At 42.2% G+C, this 22,819-nt stretch overlaps 1 protein-coding gene across 1 annotated transcript in view; it reads right to left on the bottom strand.

The window, feature by feature from the left end:
• Positions 1 to 5,863: 5,863 nt before the first annotated feature.
• Positions 5,864 to 22,819, bottom strand: part of LOC138966201 (cholinesterase-like) — a 156,795-nt gene continuing 139,839 nt past the window's right edge. Inside the window, exons 7-13 of the mRNA XM_070338334.1 lie at positions 15,209 to 15,353; positions 14,800 to 14,904; positions 14,291 to 14,364; positions 11,953 to 12,073; positions 11,186 to 11,324; positions 10,191 to 10,463; positions 5,864 to 10,046 (exon numbers count right to left, since the gene is read on the bottom strand). Of these exons, the coding sequence (XP_070194435.1) occupies positions 9,794 to 10,046; positions 10,191 to 10,463; positions 11,186 to 11,324; positions 11,953 to 12,073; positions 14,291 to 14,364; positions 14,800 to 14,904; positions 15,209 to 15,353 (1,110 nt within the window). The 3' untranslated portion in view covers positions 5,864 to 9,793. The remainder of the gene's footprint in view (positions 10,047 to 10,190; positions 10,464 to 11,185; positions 11,325 to 11,952; positions 12,074 to 14,290; positions 14,365 to 14,799; positions 14,905 to 15,208; positions 15,354 to 22,819) is intronic.

Below are 22,819 nucleotides of genomic sequence, written 5' to 3'. Positions count from 1 at the left end.
GTCCGTCCCGGCGTCCGTCCGGAAAACTTTAACGTTGGATATTTCTTGGACACTATTAAGTCTATCAACACCTGATGTGGCCTGATGGTGTATGGTTACAAGATCTCAAAAAACATGTGCGGAAACTTGACCTCACTTCAAGTTCAAGGTCACAGGGGCCGTAATTGTTCAATGTTGTCTTAAAAACGACCATTTTTCACATTTTCGCATTTTTTTCTGAAGATATCGAGAATGGCAACCTTAGCTATGTATGCTATACAGGGCAATGTAAGCCCTATCTTTGGACACCAGTTTGGTTGACCTTGCTTCAAGGTCAAGGTCGCAAGGGTCCTTTAAAGTTGGATTGTATACATATTTTGAAGTGACCTTGACCCTGAACTATGGAAGATAACTGTTTCAAACTTAAAAATTATGTGGGGCACATGTTATGCTTTCATCATGAGACACATTTGGTCACATATGATCAAGGTCAAGGTCACTTTGACCCTTATGAAATGTGACCAAAATAAGGTAGTGAACCACTAAAAGTGACCATATCTCATGGTAGAAAGAGCCAATAAGCACCATTGTACTTCCTATGTCTTGAATTAACAGCTTTGTGTTGCATGACCTTGGATGACCTTGACCTTGGGTCAAGGTCACATGTATTTTGGTAGGAAAAATGTGTAAAGCAGTTCTTAGTGTATGATGTCATTGCTAGGTTTAGTTATTTGACCTTGACCCTGAAGGTCAAGGTCATGTAAAGGTCAAGGTCAAGCATGTGAGTCGTATGGGCTTTGCCCTTCTTGTTTGGAAGTTTAAGTTAGCCCTTTATAATCATCTTTCCCGCAAACGTGAAAAAAGTTATGCAAATCTGGGGAAACGACTGTAAGTTTTCGGAAATTTGAAATAAGTTTCTGTGTTTTGCCAACGTCATGCGTTATCCCTACGATGACTCAGATGTAATCGGTTGCAATTCATTGTTGTCCTCCAAATGTTGATTCCATTCAAGTTCGATTTTAAAGTCGGTTTTCTGTAAAATAGCCTTGACAAAAAATGTGTATTCCTTATTCTAAATCAGGTTACAATTTTTAAATTGATCGCCCCTTGTTCCTGTCGCTTGTCAATGCCAAAGAGGTTGTTCGTTCATTTGTTTGTTAACTCCTCATTTCCCCTGTACTGTTTTCTTCAGGTTAATCAGACTTTGTCATTTTCACCATATCTGGGGCCGCTGCTTGTGACATAAAAAGTATGGCGATGGTTCATTCAGCAAACACTTCGGCAGCCGTTTTGCTGTAAATTAACAGTACAACAGACTTCTTTTCTTCGTATTCTTTTTCTGCTTCTTCTGCGTTCTTCTTCTTCTTCTTCTTCTTCCCGCAGTGGGGCACTGCGGTTATGAAATTAAAGGCCCCTCCTGTTTTTGGAACCGCAGGAGCTTTCTAGTTTGCTGTTAGGTAGATTTTTGGTTCCTCTTTCCTGTCATGCTCTCTTTTTCTTCATGAATTCTTTTCTTTTTTCTGCCTTCTTGCTCATTCACCTGTATTTTTTTCCAAAAATCTCTTCTCTTGCCGCTTGTCTCGCGATTCATGTATAGTTTAATCTGTTAGTGTTCTGATGTAAGTCCAGCAGTAGATAGGTTAAGCCTATTTTAACATACTGGAAACTGGTAATCTTCCAGTAGGTATTAATTTAGTTTTACTAAAGCCTGCTGGGACACAAGTAATGGGTTGGGGCATTTGTAAACAGGAATCGCTTGACAAGTGGCCCCCTTCATCCCCCCCTTCCTCGTCCTGATATGGCTCTGCGTAGTCGGCTGGACGTTAAGCAACAAATAAACAAACAAACAAAATTCTTCTTCTTCTGCGTTCGTGGGCTGAAACTCCCATGTACTATCGTGGTTTTTTTTGCACGAGTGGAATTTTATGTGTATGACCGTTTTTTTACCCCGCCATTTAGGCAGCCATACGCCGTTTTCGGAGGAGTTCTGCGTTCAAAGGCTGCAACTCCCACATACAATCGTGTTTGACACAAGCGGAGTTCTGCGTTCAAAGGCTGCAACTCCCACATACAATCGTGTTTGACACAAGCGGAGTTCTGCGTTTAAAGGCTGCAACTCCCACATACAATCGTGTTTGACACAGGCGGAGTTCTGCGTTCAAAGGCTGCAACTCCCACATACAATCGTGTTTGACACAGGCGGAGTTCTGCGTTCAAAGGCTGCAACTCCCACATACAATCGTGTTTGACACAAGCGGAGTTCTGCGTTCAAAGGCTGCAACTCCTACATACAATCGTGTTTGACACAAGTGGGTTTTTGCGTGCATGACCGTTTTCTCCCGCCATTTTGATTTAGCCAACTTTGCTTTGCTTTTGATGCCAGATGTTTGAATTGGGAGAAAAGGGCCAAGAAGATAAGTCTTGATGCCAGATGTTTGAATTGGGAGAAAAGGGCCAAGAAGATAAGTCTTGGTTGGTTTCATCGGTGTCGTTAATTTGGTCACAAGTTAAAGCCACTAGAGTAGAAGGAACTCTGCAGGCCTGCCTCTTCTAGCCAGCAGCCCATTCCTTCCTCGCCTCTTTTCTGGTCCGAATCCATGGCGGCATCTCTCACCTACGGGGATGGCGATTACCGTGAGCTACTGCTGTTTTATCATGTCTAAATTCGTTTACTTTAATGCATTCTGCAAGTTTCATGTTTGCCTCCAATTAAGCCAGAAAAAAAAAGATATCAAACTTTCGCGAACAATGCACGTTTGTAAGTTTTTCAGATAATCAGAGTCTGCATGTAAATTGTATGTGATGTGTTCGCCATATATTGATTTGCGCTGTGATGTTAACTGAAATCATTTTACTCTTGATCACATTCGTGTTTGCAATATTCTGATAACCCAAAAGCTGAATGTTTTAAAGGTAATAGTGCTGTAAAGTGTTTTTTGAATTAAACAGAAATTTCAAGTCACCAGCAGTTGTTCGAATTTTATTTGCATACATGTGTTGACAACACCCTCTCTGTCTGTCTGTCTGCCTGTCTGCCTGTCTGTCTGTCTGACTCTCTCTCTCTCTCTCTCTCTCTCTCTCTCTCTCTCTCTCTCTCTCTCTCTCTCTCTCTCTCTCTCTTTAAGACTTTGTAAAGAAGCTGTTCAAAACAGATTTTACTTCACAAAACAAATGTTTCAATGGTTCACATACATATTTCATATTTACATGTACACTATACAATGCAGATAATATATAAACCTGCTCTTATCAGTACAGCATTGAGTTTCAAAACATCGAAAATTAGAAACTACCTCACGCCCTGGGACACAAAATACAACAAAAAATAAAAACACAGCTTTTCATCACAGAAATGGATGAGGTACGTAAAAAGTGCCCATTTCTCACAAAATATCCGGCTGTGGTGTGTGTGTGTGTGTGTGTAAACAATCATTGAAATGTTGATGACAAATTCTCCCAGCTGAACTTAACTGTGCATTTTGATACCTGCTTTTCTGAGTTATTTTCATATGTATCGCCCCAAAAACAAAACAAAAAACACACCATCCCATGAAACAAAACCTCAAAATTCTTTTTCTTTGTTTCCCGTTTTTCATGTGCATATGATTGCTTTAATTCCCGGCGTGTGTGTGTGTGTGTGTGTGTGTGATTTGTAGTGCATATGATTGCTTTAATTCCAGGCGTGTGTGTTTGTGTGTGTGTGTGTGTGTGTGTGATTTGTACTGGTCTCACAAACCAACGATCCCATTCATCTGCATTCAGACTGTCTCAACTCGATGAATTTGTGGGAAACGTCATTGGAATGCGCGTTCTCTCACATTGTGACGTCGTGGATATGTGTGAACAATGAGGAATGAAGAGAGCTTCCAACTAAACACACATACACAACACCAAATGACATAGACAATTTTACAACAGTATGGTGAATGTAAAATCACACTCTTATCAACCGGATTGTCATACATGTGTAATCTTGACCCAATAGCGTTGTACAGCCAAGCATGTATTTGTTTGTTTGTTTGTTTATTTGTTGCTTAACGTCCAGCCGACTACGCAGAGCCATATCAGGACGAGGAAGGGGGGGATGAAGGGGGCCACTTGTCAAGCGATTCCTGTTTACAAATGCACTAACCCATTACTTGTGTCCCAGCAGGCTTTAGTAAAACTAAATTAATACCTACTGGAAGATTACCAGTTTCCAGTATGTTAAAATAGGCTTAACCTATCTACTGCTGGACTTACATCAGAACACTAACAGATTAAACTATACATGAATCGCGAGACAAGCGGCAAGAGAAGAGATTTTTGGAAAAAATACAGGTGAATGAGCAAGAAGGCAGAAAAAAGAAAAGAATTCATGAAGAAAAAGAGAGCATGACAGGAAAGAGGAACCAAAAATCTACCTAACAGCAAACTAGAAAGCTCCTGCGGTTCCAAAAACAGGAGGGGCCTTTAATTTCATAACCGCAGTGCCCCACTGCGGGAAAGCATGTATTTGGCGTGTGCTGAAATCACTGACGAGTGCAGTGACCGATAGTTCCTCGAAATCGCAAAACAATATAGGCTATCATACAACTCTTCCCGGGATTTTGTGAGTGCTTAAATCGTGAGTGTGATCATGTCAGAAAACTAGCGACGTTAATGTGAGATACATAAACGTTCACACGAATGGGTTTTGTCTTTGTTACCGCCCTTACAGTTCCTTGTTGGAATAGGGTCTTCGCCGGGTTTTGTTCGTGCACTTGGTGTCCTAGGTTTTCGAAGAAATCGAATTTTGGGGTGAAATAGTGCATAGTGCTTTTAGTTAAATGCGCTATAGAAATCTCCTTAAAGGCATATGTACGCGCTCCCGTGTTTACAAAGTGTAGTTTGCCCATAATCGATGTCAAACGCACCATAAGCCCTCGTTGGGCGTCTGAAGGACGACGAAACTTTGTCAAAGTATTTTACCCAAGTTGATCTTCTGAATGAATGGTTCAAGTCCAGTTTCTTGCAGTTGAATGTAGGCAAAACAAAAGAAATGATTTTTGGAGGAAAGAGTGATAATTGTGGTCCCCAAAAAGTGAGAATAAGCGACAAGGAAGTTGAACTTGTGGAAACCTTCAAATATCTTGGGGTTTCAATTGACAATAAGCTGACTTTTAGTGATCATGTTCATGCTGTTTATAAGAAAGCTCAGCAGCGACTTTTTCTTCTCAGGAAGCTTAAATATTTTAATGTCAATCAAAGTGTTATGGAACTTGTGTATCGCAGTTTGATTGAAAGCATACTGACTTTTAACATTGTGACATGGTATGGTACCACAAATGTTAAAAACAAAGCTAAACTCCACCGCATTGTTGCGACGGCTAGCAAGCTTGTTGGGCAACCCCAACGACAGCTGACCAGTCTCTACGAAGCTGCCATTAAGCGGAAAGCTCTCAAAATTGTCCGTGATCCGATCCATCCTCTCAACCCCTGTTTCGAAATTCTCCCTTCAGGTAAACGTTATAAGGTCCCTTTGGCACGCAAAAACCAGTTTAAAAAGTCATTCCTGCCTTCTGCAGTCACCATTTTAAATTCTTCTCGCATCACGTAGAGGCTGGTCGGCTGGGAAAAAACAAACAATGTGTACATGTGAAGGTGTGTGGGAAATATTTGTAATGTGATTACTCGGCTGTGAAACCCAACTCCTGTGATATGAGAGGGTAAATTTACATAGTGCAATATCATATTTGATTGTATCCCTTTTATGTTTTATGTTTTATGTGTGTCGTCCTATACAATTGTTGTTATAATCGTTTACAGGCAGACAGGGTGTGCCGAAGAAAAATTTCCATTTTTATGTAATATTTTAATGGACAATAAAGTGCTGTTATTGTTATTGTTATTGTTATTGTTATGTAATGACGATATGTCGCCATGCGCGGACCATATACATGCATTACAGCTTGTTCTAGCCTCTGAAAAAGTGAGGATGTCAACAAAGACGCGGAGTTATTTCCCTTGCGTCAACGTTCCCTCTGTTGGCAAATCTATAAATAGGACGATCTAGATCAAAATAAAAATTCAAATATCTCAACATTTAAGGGGTCCAAGACCACAATATCTTGCAGGGAACTTAATTTAGCATGTCTCCAGCTGTTGGTAAAGCAATTAGCGTGTATAGTCATCGAGTACATATGGCTTTAATGAATAAATAAATAAAATATATTAAATGTCACCACCAATTTCCTTCACTTGCAAGAAACTGTCACAGCTTTTCTCCCTTAATAAATGTACTTCTTTAATTTGACCAGGTAACAACATTTCAGTCTCGGGTATATATCAAATCAGAAATCTGAAGTCGGAACTAATCTGAATTCAGTTTGTTACACCGGTCGATCGAAGTATTCTACTCTTTTAGCCTCTCTGTTAGACCAATAGTAATTAGTAAGACTTAAGCCGGAAGTATAGCGGGATACTTCGATCGACCGGCGTTTTGATACAATTAAGCTCCTGTGAATTACCAGTCTTTCCCGTATAAATTTGGTTCGGCATCTCAGACGATGTGGCCAGTGTTTTGTTTAAATGTTGTACACGGTATAAGGCCGTCCTCCGCCGCTTGGACACATACCGAAGGTCAACAGCCAGGCTGATGTATTTGAAGAGTATGAAAGTTTCATGAACTAATTGCTTAATTCCAGCTCTCCACAGCAAGACTGAGGCTAGGATGTTAGTATATATCCAAGTAGAGGGGTGGTTTTATTCCCATGAAAAAAACTGGGCAGATTTGTGAGCGGCACAACTGTGTTCACTGTGCTCACAGAAGGACTGTGCCTTTACAGTGCAGTGTCACGTTAAAGCTTACATCTTTCCCGCGCACACGATCACGTTCACCGCCTCGAGTCTGTTCAGGCTTTGCCTAATTTATAGTAAAAGCCTCCTTTCACTTGAAGACGTACCAAAAATCACAAGTGAGGCTACATTCTGTGCAGAGTGTTTTTGTTCTGAATTAATTCGGCAGTTTGACATGTAGGTGTAAAACCGAAATTAATTCAACAACAAAATCCCACTCTGCAAAGGGAGCGCTCAGGCTGCTGTTTTTTGGCACCTGTCCAAGTAACAAGATGCTCCTATCCAAGGTAAAAGCATGGAGGCAGACTCTGAGTTGGTGTTCAGCATGGCTTACGCAACAAAGAAGGTACCTTCAAGCAGTGAACACTGACTGAAGTTGATCTGAAAGTCTGTAAGTATTCAATTTTGACAAGAGAATCCAGTCCGTAAACGATGAACTTAAATGCACACCAAGACCACATTAGCGAATAGAAGACACATGAGTATTCGTCGATGAGGCTAGTGTTCCGAGTCAAAATGTATGAGGAATTTCGATGCATGAAAAAATAACAAGATGTCTTACATACGAATACAGCAGTTGAGAAAATAGAAGTTCTCATAATTATGTCGAAGTAAAAGGGGGAAGTAACAATGGGCAGGGTACAAAGTGACGTAAGACTATTCTTGTTCCCGTGATTATGATGATAACAAGATCCATTAAACATCATGACATGACATAATTATTCTACATTCACATCTATCTTATCCACAACATCCAACATATAACCACATCAGAGCGCAAGTGCGCGGCATGTATGAGGTAAATTGTAACAATGTGTCAAATATTGTTTTTGTTTTTTTGGTATCATATGGCTTTAAATGTTACAGAAGCATTTCCATTTCCAATGCAACAAACATCTGTTCGAGGAAGTTTTTTTTCTGTCACCTTCCCTCCTCTTTTTGTTTTTGGTTCCTCTGTTTGTTTCTTTTGGAGGTGACGATCATAAGAAATAGTGGTTATATCTTCTTCATTACTCTAATTGTATACGTCACAAACGTTAATAAATGCTTGCTTCAAATGCTGTCAGATCGACTAGATATGACAAGAAAAAGATAGACATTATACATGTAAATGGATAAACTGATTTTGTGTACAACGGACAGAACATTCATAATTTCTCACGAGGTAATATCTAAATTTAACAGGCTGCAGGAAAATGTATTCAAAATTATCTTTATAATCCGTTCATTTTTCTTCAGAACGAACGCCACAATAACAATGCATTGCGTCTCTTCTACAACAAGAGAGACGACTTTGGCTCTTGAAACAGTTATATACACAGAAGAAAGAAGATATTCTCGTTTGAAGGAAAATACTATCTCACAGGATTCTTCGGAGTATAGGCTGCTGCACTTCAGCTTTGGGAGTTTTCACAGCATATGAGTCAACGAGGTTTAACACCCAATGTCAAGATGTGCATGGATACAGTCTTTTCTCACTATGTGAGTCATATAACTCACTTTATATAACCTCGACGCAACCACTCACTTGTTCACTTCTTCACAGTGAAGTATACGTTTTGTCGAATCTTTCTTGGGGGTAAATAGTCAGCTTTTATCCCTTTATGGCTGCCTAGTTTTTATATGACCTCTTGACCTATACAGCTATATCAGCATCAGTCAATATCAGTTATAATAATGTTTCCACTGAGAAACAACATGTAATGAATAACAAGCTAGCTCTACGCGTAGCCGACTATCGCCCGAGGTTGCCTGTCAGGTGTGACCCGTAGGTTGGAGGTCTGAAGCTTCGACTCATCCAAAAAATTTAAGATGTCCATGTATTTTGACAAGCAGGTCTGGGTGGGTGGTTCTGGATCATCAAACATGCAAAGTCAGATAGACTATATACTAACGTTCATCAAATCAAATCAGATTAAAGCATAATCTGAGTTCAGCATCTCCTTTTTTCACAGCATGGCCTGGTGTTCTTGATCATCAAGCCAACAGACAATAGAAAACCGTCGACAGCGACCTCAAGGTCGAACATCGCGATCTTCACACTGACACGGAACAGCGGCGTAAGATGTCTCTTTACTATGACGAACATACCTGAGATCTATCCTTTCACACTAGTGCATTCAACACCTCGAAGCACAGGCTTAATTGCCACTTGAGTCAAAGATATCTGATCTCAAGTGTTCCTGCCTTACAATCACAGTATAGTTCTTTGTAGGTCCTTACACTCGCATCACATGTGCAAGGGCTGGTCATCTATGAAGTCAAACACATCCAAACACTACATTATGTTTCTTCACCCACGATTCAAGCATATTCTGAGCTCAGTATCTTGTTTTTCCACAGCATAGGATGGTCACTGGTGTTGTTAAATACAACCAAGCTAAATATTATCTTCCTTCATTAAAAACCAAGGAATTGGTTGAGCTCAGCTGGCATTTTGCATTCTTACAATCCCATAATATGCTGGCCACTGGTGCATTCAAACAAGCCCTCAAAATTCCACGCTCTGTTTCTTCACTTTCGATGAAAACGTAGGCTGACTACTAGAGACATTGAGATTATTGACCTTTAAAGCATTAGCTGAGCTCATCATTAATTTTGCAGTCTGACAATCCCAGGAAAGAGGGGTCACTGTACATAGTGCATTCACCGAAACACACTCCAAACTCTACACTTTGTTTCTTCCCTTTCCATCAAAACCACTGGTGCACTCATGCAGCCCATAAACTCTTCACATTGTTTCTCCACGTGGTTGATCTCTGGTCACTGCAGGTGCGTTCAAACACACCCAAAGCCATACATTTTGTTTTCTTCACTTTCGATCAAACCACTGGCGCACTCAAGCAGCACCAAAACTCTTCACTTTGTTTCTCCACTTGGTTGATCTCCAAGATAGGTTTGCCACTGCAAAGCCGTACATTTTGTTTCTTCACTTTCGATCAACCAGTGGTGTTTTCAAGCACGTCCGCAACTGTCCATTCTGTTTCATCACTGTCGATCAAAGTATAGGCTGCCCGCTGGAGACAGAACTCTGCCTGATGAGATTATTGACCTGCCGCCGGACCTGACAGTAGCAGACGGACAGCAGAACGGTCAGCAGAGACAGACCAATGCAGGCCGCAATGAGAATCCAACTGTTTGACCCATGTCTTGTCAGGTACTCGTCAGGTGGTGCTTTACCACTACCGGCTCCCACGTCACTTCCGTCTAACTGTGTGTTGAGCTCTGTGCTGTCGTGAGGGGTGATTTCTCTGCAATGAGAAAATGGTGCAATCTTTTTATCATCATTTTTATTCTGGGCTCTGGGCTGTCAACAACAACAACAACAACAACAACAACAACAACAACAACAACAACAACAACAACAACAACAACAACACAAACACAAACGTTACCTGTCTCCCCCCTCATTCTCCCCGCCCCGCCCAGTGAAGGTGGTGTGTCTGGAGATGACGGTGCCGGCAGGAGGGTACCTTTTCATCTCGTCCAGCTGCCTCTGGTACATCCTCGGCACCTGCATGTTCCAGAAGGCTAGCTTGTCGGGCTTGAGGTCGTGCTGCACGTTCAGGGTCGGGGTCCTTCCCGAGGAGAAGAAGCGCGTGTAGCTTCTGTGGCTGAGCGTGAAGCGAGGCATGTGGAAGTTCTGCACGGGGACGAGCGAGGGCAGACTGGAACAGAGATGTGGAATAGGGTGGGGTATATTGTAATGTTTGAGGTGAGATTTGTGGGGTGTGTTTGAGTGAGTATCATGATTAAAAGAAGGGAGGGGTGGGGAGAGAGATGAAGAAGAAAAGACGACAGGCCAATTGTGAGTAATTGATGAGAGAGAGAGAGAGAGAGAGAGAGAGAGAGAGAGAGAGAGAGAGAGAGAGACAGACAGACAGACAGACAGACAGACAGACAGACAGAGAGAGACACACATAAAGACAGACAGAGAAACAGGCAGAGACAAAGAGAGAGATACAGACAAAGAGAGACACACAGAGAGAAGAGAGAGGGACAGACAGGGAGAGAAAGAGACAGACAAGCAGAGAAAGAGTGAGAGAGACAGTCAGACCGACAGAGAGAGAGAGAGAGAGAGAGAGAGAGAGAGAGAGAGAGAGAGAGAGAGAGAGAGAGAGAGAGAGAGAGAGAGAGAGAGAGAGAGAGAGGGAAAAACAACCACCTGGTCAGCCAGAGAAAGAGACGCGTGGAAGTTCTCCGTGTACACACACATACATGTATACAAACATGTTGGAGAAAAAAAAGAAAATACAGATACATAGAAAAACGCCAACGTGTTACACACAAACGACGACCACAAGAGGACAAAGCAACGTACGTAGACGTAACGTGTCGATCAACAGACAGTTCCGAGTGACTGAAACATTTCATTGGTTTTTCCCCTCACCCATTTTTGGCAAAGTTTGCCCAGAGCTGCAAGAGGAGGCGCGCCATATGTTTGTCGGAGTCGTCGTAGCGGTAGTTGTTGTTGTTGCCCTTGATGGGGAAGCCCGCGAGGTAGAAGAGCTCTGCGCCGTGGATCACGCCTGCTGAATCATGAAGATCATTTACTTGTTAATGGCAAACAGTGATAATACTACAGATGAAGCTAGGGAGAATGCATGGTGATGGTGGTGGTTGTGGTGGTGGTGGTGGTGGTGATGACGACGATGATGATGACGATGATGATGGTGGTGGTGGTGGTGATGACGATGACGATGATGATGATGATGATGATGAAGATGATGATGTTCGTAATGACGGTGGTGGTGGTGGTGAGGACTAGGTGTAGGACAAGGAAGACGACGACAATGATGATAATGGAGAGAGAGAGAGGGAGGGGGAAGGAAAGAGAAAGAGGAAGAGAGAGAGAGGAGAGAGAGAAAAGGAGATAGAAAGAGGAGTGAGATAGAGCGAGAGATATAGAGAGAGAGGGAGAAAGAGACAGACAGAGACAAACAGACAGACCAAAAAAACATTGACAGACACACACATACACACACTCACAAGCAGAGAAACACACTGAACACACACACAGACAGACAGGAAAGGCCTACACACTGACCACACACAGACAGACAGACAGATACACACCGAACACACACAGACAGACAGACAGGTACACACTGAGCTGCAGACACAGGAGAACGAAAAAGATGACGGAAGTTGACTAACCTCCCCAACTGGAGAGCTCAGACATGTATTCATAGTTGTAGACAAACACAGTCAGGTTGAGAGCCGCCATGACACTCGCCATCTTGTGGGTAGGCGCCAGGATGAAATAGTCGCCGATAATCTGAACAAGAGAAAGGGGTAGGCGTACAATGAGGTAAACTAAAAAGATTTCAGAATAAGACGCTCGTCATTTTGGAGCTTGAGGACCAGGATTACACAGGATTAGACCGATGTTCTAAACAAAAGAAACGCATCTCAGTAGTAAAGTGAAATCAATACATTCAGTCAATATGTGGGCCTTACAGAATGGAAATGAACACACTGCACTTTTTTTCCCCAAGTCTAGTAAACTATAGGTTGGCCGAAACCCTGTGGCCAAGACAGCGTTGGCACATTGTCTTGGTAACACAAGCCAAACAAAACCTAATCTGCATAAAATGGGTTTTCTTGCCAGTTGAACTAGTTGTCAATTCAAACTCAACATATGTACATGTTTTTGAATTCAGAAGGTGATAACGAATAAGAGCAATCATTCGCTGGAACCAACAGAGGGATAGGATCAGCAGAGTTCCTAGAGTAACCTGAATTCCAACAACAGCAGCAACAACAACAACACCTTCATTCGCGGGTTGGACGACGCAACGCCAGATCGAGGAAACAACAGAGGCGGTCCTCAGTCACAACACGGCCGGTGTAACACGAAATTTTTACTCCACGAAAAATTTACTCCGGAGTAAATATTTCGTACGAAATTCTTACTCCGAGTACACTTTTCGTACGAGAAAAAAACTCCCCAAGGCACGAAAAAATGACTCCCCCCACGAAATTTTTACTCCCCATTTTTTTTACTTCCAGTAAAAATCTCGCACACAAAAATGAATGCGGGCAAAGGGATAATGCCAATAAGTGATCTCGCGCACACGAATGTCGCGCTACCCTCCTTCCACCCCTTCCACCACCAAGACTAACAGGGGATAAGGGAGTAAAAATTTCGTACACCTGGCATGGGAAGTTAAATTGCTCGTGTTGGGGTGAAGTAATTTATTCGTTATTTGTTAGTCAGGGGAGTAAAATTTGTGTACGAAATTTTTACTCGGAACTCACCTGTCTTGGGGAGTAATTTTCTCGTGCAATGGGGGAGTGCTTTTTTCGTAAAGGGAGTAACTTTTTCGTACGAAATGTTTACTCCGGAGTAAAAATCTCGTGGGAGTAATTTTCTCGTGTTACACCGTCATAACAACAAAAACCGCGTTGACACGCAGCGTGTAGAGGCGTGTAGTGACCCAGATAGGGACACTGATCACGTGCACAGCACACCAGAGAGCAATCCTGGCCACCCTTGACTTCACGGGATGCACGGACTGATAGCCAAGGTGGGGCACAGGTTGACACCCCACACACGTGTTGACGCTGACAGTGCTGAGTTGGGTGAGAGTGACATGCCATATATGGAAATGTACCCAGTGCATGGGAATTCACGGGGACGCGAACAGTTACCTCCCCGAGGAATCTCCTTCCTGTCATGGAATATGCATGGGGTCTCTCGCCATCTGAACGATTCGGACTGAATAAGGTACGTTTAAACATTTGATATCTTTACACTGGTCGAAACATTTGCTGACATTTCATTTGACATTTCTTTTGACGTTTTTCCTGATTATTTGAAGTTTTCGTGCCCGTCAGTTAAACTTTCGCAGCACGGCCGCAGCCCAGGAGGGGTCATTTTGTTGGTAAAGAAATATCTAAATGAAACTTATTTTTACTTACGACAGATGCGGACATTGTGTTATCAAATTGTCTCGTCTTCTTGTGAGCGGGGAAAGAGATACATTGTTTATGTCAGTTTATCGTCAACCGATTGGGTCGCCGTGGTACCGAGTGAACGATTCAGATTGTGTGATTAGGGACGTAATGCATAGCATCTGTTCGAACAGTACGGAGACTGTTACTGTAATATTGGCGATTTTAACGCAAGGGCAGCATCTCAGCAACTAGTGTGTGATGATTTTGAATCGGTCGAGTGTTTCGGAGACCTACTATTTGAAAACAATATTCACACAGAACGACACTATTTGTTTTGTTCTTCCAATAAGGTATTTTCTTTTGGAACACCATAAAACTCCCATCTTGATGCCTGACTTTTAATGCCTAAATATATTTTCGTTTGATTATTGTATTTACCAATGTGTCTGTTTTATAAAGTAATTTGTAAACTGGGTTTGCCCTTGGAAAGGGCCCTTGTTCGTATTCCGTATTCTCTCGTTCTGACCTCTCTTGTCTCTTGCGTCTGCCTTACCGGCCTTCACTTTCATTTAGCGTTTCTCATTTGCTTGCTTACCTCAGAAAAATGGTCCTTAATTTCGTCATCGTTCATATTGTAGGGCCACTTTGCGTAAGCTTCAAGGATGGACTCTGTAACAACAACAAAAAAACCACGAGCATGAAAAGCAACTTTAAACAAATCAGTTTAAAAACAAGTGTTAAACAGTCATATCGAACGCCTGAAACCAAAGAAATAAACAAACAATAACCAACAACTTAACAAACCAAATAAAAAAAAGTATTAACAAAAACGTTAAAAAAATACAACGAACACACACACACACACACACACACACACACACACACACACACGACACGACACGACACGACACACACACACACACACACACACACACACACACACACACACACACACACACACACACACGCATGCATGCACCCCCCCACACACACACACAGACACACACACACACACACACACACACACACACACACACACACACACACACACACACACATTCAACAGAAAGAGTGTTCAAGTATAGCACGTGTTCCTGTCCTTACCCACAATGCCGTGAACCTGAGGCAGGTCACCCCGGAAGCAGTTCATCATGGCCATTAACTTCTGGGTTCCTTCCATTTTGAAGCGCTCACCAAAAAGTCCTTGTGCTGGGCAGAAAGTATTAGAAGTTTAAAACAACTACAACACCACCACTACCACCACCACCAACAACAACAACTTAGTCTTCGTCGTCTTCCTCTTCTGCTGCGTTCATGGGCCGAGACTCCCACGTACACTCGGGTTTTTGCAAGAGTGGGTTTTCACGTGTAATCGCCTCCGAGAACACCCACGCCGTTCATTTAGGGTTTGTGACAAAGTGGAGAAATATTCTCCTCTCATTTTAAACCCTGGCCAGACCTTAGCTGCTAAGCCGAATTGTTTTACACGGGAGAGGACGGGCCATTCATTTACCTGCTATAAGACCCTCATCTTTTGTTGCGCCGGTCAGGAAGTGACTTCCTGTGACCTCGCCCTTCGCTGCCAGCATTTCCGGCAGTTCCGGCAGAAAAAGGCCGTCCACGACTGGGCGAAATGGCGGTATCAATGAGATCTGATTCTGTAACAGAAAACAAGAGTAAAAGTAATGCTTTAGTCACAGTTATCGCAAGGATAAAAGTATTTGTAATATATTTGAGACGGTCCGCAGAAAAGAAGAGAAGAAAAAGGGAAATAAAGAACAGAAGAAAGGGAGGCGCCCTGGGGATTTTTTTCATCAACCAATTCTTGGATCAAAATGTCCGCATCCGTCTAGATTAATAAAACAAACTGAGATAATATAAAACCCAGCAGTTTGCACTACGAACAGCACAGTTTTTGTTTTGTCGAATCTGCTTGTACTTTGTGACACGTTTGCATATCCTCCCTTTAACTGGCAGGTTTGTAGATATATGTCTGTTTTTTTCTGAGTAAGGTTGTCTTCCATGATTTTCTGATTCATTTCCAATCTAAAACTTGAGTTCATTTTTTCAAGGTACAGAACCGAAGCAACCCCTTATCCGACTCTCCCTCGCGCTGTTGAGATTCTGGAAGATAACAAATAAGAATGACCCTTACCTAGAGTACACTAGCTGCGTTTTCACTCTATTTTGCCACTGACTGGGGGATGAAGGGGACAGGCGTGCCATCCAGAAGGCCAGTTTTTTTTCATCAGTGTTTCTTTTTTCAGGGCAAGCTGAACGAAGAACAAAATTTGGCTTACAAAATGCGTTGAAAGTCAAGCACGGGGTGTTGGAGGGGGGGGGGGGGAATTGGGTGCCTTCGCGCGTGTTTGTATGAGTGTATATCTCTATGTCTCTCTGTATGCAGGGTTGGGCCTAGTGTATGAGAGGGAGGGGCTTTCAAAATAAGGCAGGGGTACAAGGGGCTGGAACTAGTGTATGAGAGGGAGGGGCTTTCAAAATAAGGCAGGGGTACAAGGGCTGGAACTAGTGTATGAGAGGGAGGGGCTTTCAAAATGAGGCAGGGGTACAGGGGTTGGACCTAGTGTATGAGAGGGAGGGGCTTTCATAATGAGGCAAGAGTACAGGGGCTGGACCTAGTGTATGAGAGGGAGGGGCTTTCAAAATGAGGCAGGGGTACAGGGTTGGGCCTAGTGTATGAGAGGGAGGGGCTTTCAAAATGAGGCAGGGGTACAGGGTTGGGCCTAGTGTATGAGAGGGAGGGGCTTTCAAAATGAGGCAGGGGTACAGGGGCTGGACCTAGTGTATGAGAGGGAGGGGCTTTCAAAATGAGGCAGGGGTACAAGGGGCTGGAACTAGTGTATGAGAGGGAGGGGCTTTCAAAATGAGGCAGGGGTACAGGGTTGGGCCTAGTGTATGAGAGGGAGGGGCTTTCAAAATGAGGCAGGGGTACAGGGTTGGGCCTAGTGTATGAGAGGGAGGGGCTTTCAAAGTGAGGCAGGGGTACAAGGGGTTGGACCTAGTGTATGAGAGGGAGGGGCTTTCAAAATGAGGCAGGGGTACAGGGGCTGGACCTAGTGTATGAGAGGGAGGGGCTTTCATAATGAGGCAAGAGTACAGGGTTGGGCCTAGTGTATGAGAGGGAGGGGCTTTCAAAATGAGGCAGGGGTACAAGGGGCTGGAACTAGTGTATGAGAGGGAGGGGCTTTCAAAATAAGGCAGGGGTACAAGGGGTTGGGCCTAGTGTATGAGAGGGAGGGGCTTTCAAAATGAGGCAGGGGTTCAGGGGCTGGAACTAGTGTATGAGAGGGAGGGGCTTTCAAAATGAGGCAGGGGTACAAAGGGCTGGCCAAGCGGAGCGTCTGGGGTGCAGGAACCCAGCCCTAGTATGTACTGATATCGGAGTGCGCCACTCTGCCCAGCCTACCGTTTTCTTCTTCTTCTTCTTTTATGTTTGTTTGTTGGGTGAACCAACTTTGGAAACGTATACAAAAGAAGAGTAGAGTACATCAATTTCTTTCCGACAGTCGGACCATCCTCGAGGCACCATCTAGTTCACGAGGTGCAGATATGTAAAAGTAACGCGAACTCTGCACCAGCGCATGCAACAGCAGGGAGCACTCGGAGTTATCTCCCTGCCATCCCCAGGCGGCGCTGGCTTACAACATGGCGGACGTGAGCAAAGTGAATGAAAACAAGCTCCTGTCTTTCAAAAGATATCTTTTTTTGTATGCGAGGCTTTTTCTGCACTCCAACTACCTAGATTTGTTTACATTCGTTTCGCACTTTCTGTCACCCCCTCTTCCTCCCCTCCCCAGTGCTTCTTGGCCACGGTCCGGGGTGTTCTTTTTCGATTAATTTTGCGGGTGAATAGTAGACTCTCAGTCAGACGGAACCGTTGTATGGTTTTATCGTTTTGCTAGTTTGGTGCTTGCATCAAGCATTTTGGCTGATGATAGTTTATGTGTATTTCTTCTTTCTTCGTTCACATTTAATCAACATTGAACAACAATATCAGCAGTGTCTTTTTTTCAGACGGACTCGACTACCGTGAAGGGGAAGGATAACTTGCAACAAAGAAAAACATGACAAACAAACAAAACAAAAAATATCGGCAAACATTAGTGTTGAACAAAGTGTTCTATAGGGGCCACTCCGATTTTAATGACTATGCTAGACTTTATTTCTGCGTGCACGCGCTCGTCAAAAGTTGCTCCTCTGACGTCATGACTTGAAAAGCGCTGTAAGTTATCTTTCCCTACCATGAAAGCGCAGTTTGTCGCACTGGGACTTGCCGACGTAATCAAAGCTTGGTCGGTTATGCCATTGACAATGGAAGAAAGAGGGTTGACTGATACGACTTTCGTTCGTTTTCGTTTTTTGTCTTGTTGTTTTAAAGATAATTAAAAACAAGTCGCGTAAGGCGAAAATACAACATTTTCTCAAGTAGCTGTCGAACTCACAGAATGAAACTGAACGCAATGCAACGCAGCAAGACCGTATATATGTTACAGTCAAAACGGGAAATCAGTCATTTGATCAGTCATTACCGGAATTGCCTAAAATCTTTAGGCATTACCCGTAAATGACTAAACTTTGTGAATATTTGTTACCCTTATTGCCTGACTGCTAGTCAAGAAAATGCGGAATGTGAATACTAGCTCACTCGGCTTTCTGTCGATTACCAATACACATTATGTGAACTCTTGTTAACTGTAGAATTTTTTCCACAATTATGATTCACGATCACACTCGCTGAAGCACAGAAAGAGTTTGTAGATCAACACAGCCAGTATGGAATTGGAAAAGAAGTTTACAGAGGAATTGTACAAAAGGTATCAACAAACCCAAAGGTGCTTGTTACCGAAAGAGAAATATTTCTAGAGCATATTTTTAGTCATTTACGGGTAATGCCTAAAGATTTTAGGCATTTCCAGTAATGACTGATCAAAACCGTCATTTCTGGAAATGACTAAAACTTTTAGTCATTACCCATAATGACTGATTTCCCGTTTTGACTGTAACAGATATAAATTGATTTCGGAAATTTAATTTTGATAATAATTTTTATATATTTAATTTTCAGAGCTTGTTTTTAATCCAAATATAACATATTTATATGTTTTTGGAATCAGCAAATGATGGAGAATAAGATGAACGTAAATTTGGATCGTTTTATAAAAGAAATAATTTTTTTTACAATTTTCAGATTTTTAATGACCAAAGTCATTCATTAATTTTTAAGCCACCACGCTGAAATGCAATACCGAAGTCCGGGCTTCGTCGAACAATACTTGACCAAAATTGCAACCAATTTGGTTGAAAAATGAGGGCGTGACAGTGCCGCCTCAACTTTCACGAAAAGCCGGATATGACGTCATCAAAGACATTTATCAAAAAAATGAACAAAACGTATGGGGATATCATACCCAGGAACTTTCATGTCAAATTTCATAAAGATCGGTCCAGTAGTTTGGTCTGAATCGCTCTACACACACGCACACACACACACACACACACACACACACACACACACACACACACATACACCACGACCCTCGTCTCGATTCCCCCCTCGATGTTAAAACATTTAGTCATAACTAGACTAAATGTAAAAACACACGAACGTGCCTTAATTATTTTGGCATAAGATTTTTAGTGTCATTATTCAATCTAATATCGGTTGAAATTCGAGTTGTATCAGGAGAGCACAGGGCAGGGAAAACTGCAACAAAACTCGCTGAATTCTGCACTATGATGTCTCACCCTCAACACAAAACCTACTTAATTTAATAAAAACAAGAATAAAAACAGATCTTTTTTTTAAATGCCAACGAATTAGCATGATACTTTTCTGTATGTTTTCGAGCACAAAATCCAAAATCCAAATCCAGAAGCTCTTTCATCAGAAGGGAAAATGTCTACATCACGAAAACCATGCGTCTTTTTCCACTTACATCCTTCAAGCAAGAGATGCAGAATGCAGAACTAACGCCCCTGTAATTGATGTAGATTTTATCCGCCTTCTTCTGCTATCATTTCCGCATACTCAGTCATGTTCAGAAGCACTGGAACTCTCGTTTTGGTCCACAGTGGCACCTTTTATGAACGGGCCGCCAGGCGGTACTCGAACAAAAGACTATGATGTGATCTTTGGAGCGCTCATTTGAACTAAATGCGGACTTTTGGGAGTATTATTGACCATAATCAAAACGTTATGGTCAGTTCAATAAGAACACCTCCGTACATTTTTGTCAGTACAGATATAGCAAAACATTTTCTGACGGTAAGCACAATAACGGATATGTAGTGCATCCCGGAACCCGCTCTTTTTAGGTTAATTACGTCCCGGTACCCCATCCATTCCCAGTACGTTTTTCTCGGCGTCTATAGTGCGCACGCACGGGACCCAAGGACGCACAGTTTTAGGGAGCAAGGACGCACAGTTTTAGGGAGCAAGGATGCACAGTTTTAGGGAGCAAGGACGCACAGTTTTAGGGAGCAAGGACGCACAGTTTTAGGGAGCAAGGACGCACAGTTTTAGGGAGCAAGGACGCACAGTTTTAGGGAGCAAGGATGCAACGGTTACCCAAATACAGCGTTTAACATTGGAATAATTCAAATTTGAAACACTAATTCTAAGGTATTACGGGTGTGTGGTACGTACCGTAATTACAAACCTCAAACCGAACTATGTAGCTTAGGCCAAAAAAAAAATAGGTGTGGTTACAGTAACATAGCCAAAAAAAATAGGGTAGGAAGGCAGGCAATCACCTTTTTTTTTTTTTTAAATGTGTACAAATTAAACCTACTTGACAGGGAAATAAGTGTGCGACTCGGGCGCTTTCGCTTTCATTGCGTTTTTTGCACTCGTTTTCTTGTGTGTGTGTTTTTTGTTTTTTTGACAAATGTAATAAAAAGTTATAGGGTCGGCCCCTAAAAATAGGGTAGGTCGGGTTACCGTAACCACACCTATTTTTTTTTTAGGCCTTATGGGGCGATTTGAGACCTTTTGGACCGCAAGGATCTCTTTAACTACATCATTCTCGTCGTTCTCTCTCCTTAACATAACATTCATCCGCAATGAATTCATTTAAGGGAGACACAAACATCAAGACCACACTGATAGGAGTATAAACACACACACACACACACACACACACACACACACACACACACACACACACACACACACACACACACACACACACACACACGTGCGAGGATATGTATGTGTGGGAGGGGGGGGGGGGCGGGAGATGGAAATTTGCTGTATGTTATGTAATGTATATATTGTGTGTGATACGTGGAAAATGTGATACTATTTATTTGCATGTATGATACAGGGACAAATGTGATATTTGTAGGCCTAGGCTAGTGATTACTGTGTGTGATACATGAAATGTGATATGAATGCTGTTTTTATATTTAGTCAAGTTTTGACTAAATATTTTAACATCGAGGGGGAATCGAAACGAGGGTCGTGGTGTATGTGTGTGCGTGTGTGCGTGTGTGCGTGTGTGCGTGTGTGCGTGCGTGTAGAGCGATTCAGACCAAACTACTGGACCGATCTTTATGAAATTTGACATGAGAGTTCCTGGGTATGATATCCCCGAACGTTTTTTTCATTTTTTTGATTAATGTCTTTGATGACGTCATATCCGGCTTTTCGTGAAAGTTGAGGCGGCACTGTCACGCCCTCATTTTTCAACCAAATTGGTTGAAATTTTGGTCAAGTAATGTTCGACGAAGCCCGGACTTCGGTATTGCATTTCAGCTTGGTGGCTTAAAAATTAATTAATGACTTTGGTCATTAAAAATCTGAAAATTGTAAAAAAAAATAAAAATTTATAAAACGATCCAAATTTACGTTTATCTTATTCTCCATTATTTGCTGATTCCAAAAACATATAAATATGTTATATTCGGATTAAAAACAAGCTCTGAAAATTAAATATATAAAAATTATTAATATCAAATTTTTTTTTTCGAAATCAATTTAAAAACACTTTCATCTTATTCCTTGTCGGTTCCTGATTCCAAAAATATATAGATATGATATGTCTGGATTAAAAACACGCTCAGAAAGTTAAAACGAAGAGAGGTACAGAAAAGCGTGCTATCCTTCTCAGCGCAACGAATATCCCGCTCTTCTTGTCAATTCCACGGGCACTGCCTTTGCCACGGGCGGTGGAGTGACGATGCTACGAGTATACGGTCTTGCTGCGTTGCGTTGCGTTCAGTTTCATTCTGTGAGTTCGACAGCTACTTGACTAAATATTGTATTTTCGCCTTACGCGACTTGTTATATGTTATACTCTTACTTTCTGCCTATGTCTTAATCCCAAGCGCAAGACAAATTCTTCTATGTGGAAATTGAAGCCAATAAAATTTGAGTTGAGTTGAGTTGAGTTGACACACCGGCAACACACACACACAACACACACACACACAGACACACGCACACACACACACACACACACACACACACACACACAACACACACACACACACACACAAACACCATAAACGATTAATCCGTGTCCCGAGAAGTCAAAAGGAACCAATCTACTCTAGCGATAGACGTAAGGCCAAAAAAAAAAAATTGTCTGTTTAGGGTAACATGACCAAAAAAAGTAGGGTCGGTAGGTAGGTAAAGTTTTTTTTTTTTTTTTTTTTTTTGGTGTGTAAATGCTATGTTGGCTGAACATTCACTTCTTATATTTGATGAATACATGTTTCAAAACTAACGTATAAATAAAACAGAGAGAAAGGGAGAGAAAGAAACGCCAAATGTCTCTTTTTAGCATTTTTACCTCTTTTTTTTTTTTTTTTTTTTTTTGAAATAAAAAAAAAGTTTTTGGGTCGGCGCCAAATCGATAGGGTCGGTCGGGTTACCCTAAACAGACAATTTTTTTTTTTTGGCCTAATAGTGTCCCAGAATGTGTGTATCTTGCCTGACAGTTAAGCATGATTCATAAGCCTATAATTTGTTGTGTGATGGCTGTAATCTCCTTGACGAATGAGGCACCCTCGGGTTGTGTCTGAGCGATGAGGGACGCGCTCCTCTCTGCTGTCTAGAGTGCAGTCTAGTCTACCCGACGTTTTCTTTGGGATAAGAAGC

The sequence above is a fragment of the Littorina saxatilis genome, linkage group LG5 (genome assembly GCF_037325665.1).
Source record: "Littorina saxatilis isolate snail1 linkage group LG5, US_GU_Lsax_2.0, whole genome shotgun sequence".
In the NCBI taxonomy this organism is placed as follows: domain Eukaryota; kingdom Metazoa; phylum Mollusca; class Gastropoda; order Littorinimorpha; family Littorinidae; genus Littorina; species Littorina saxatilis.
Note: the sequence above shows the minus strand (reverse complement) of the source record. Positions and strands in the feature narration are given on the sequence as shown.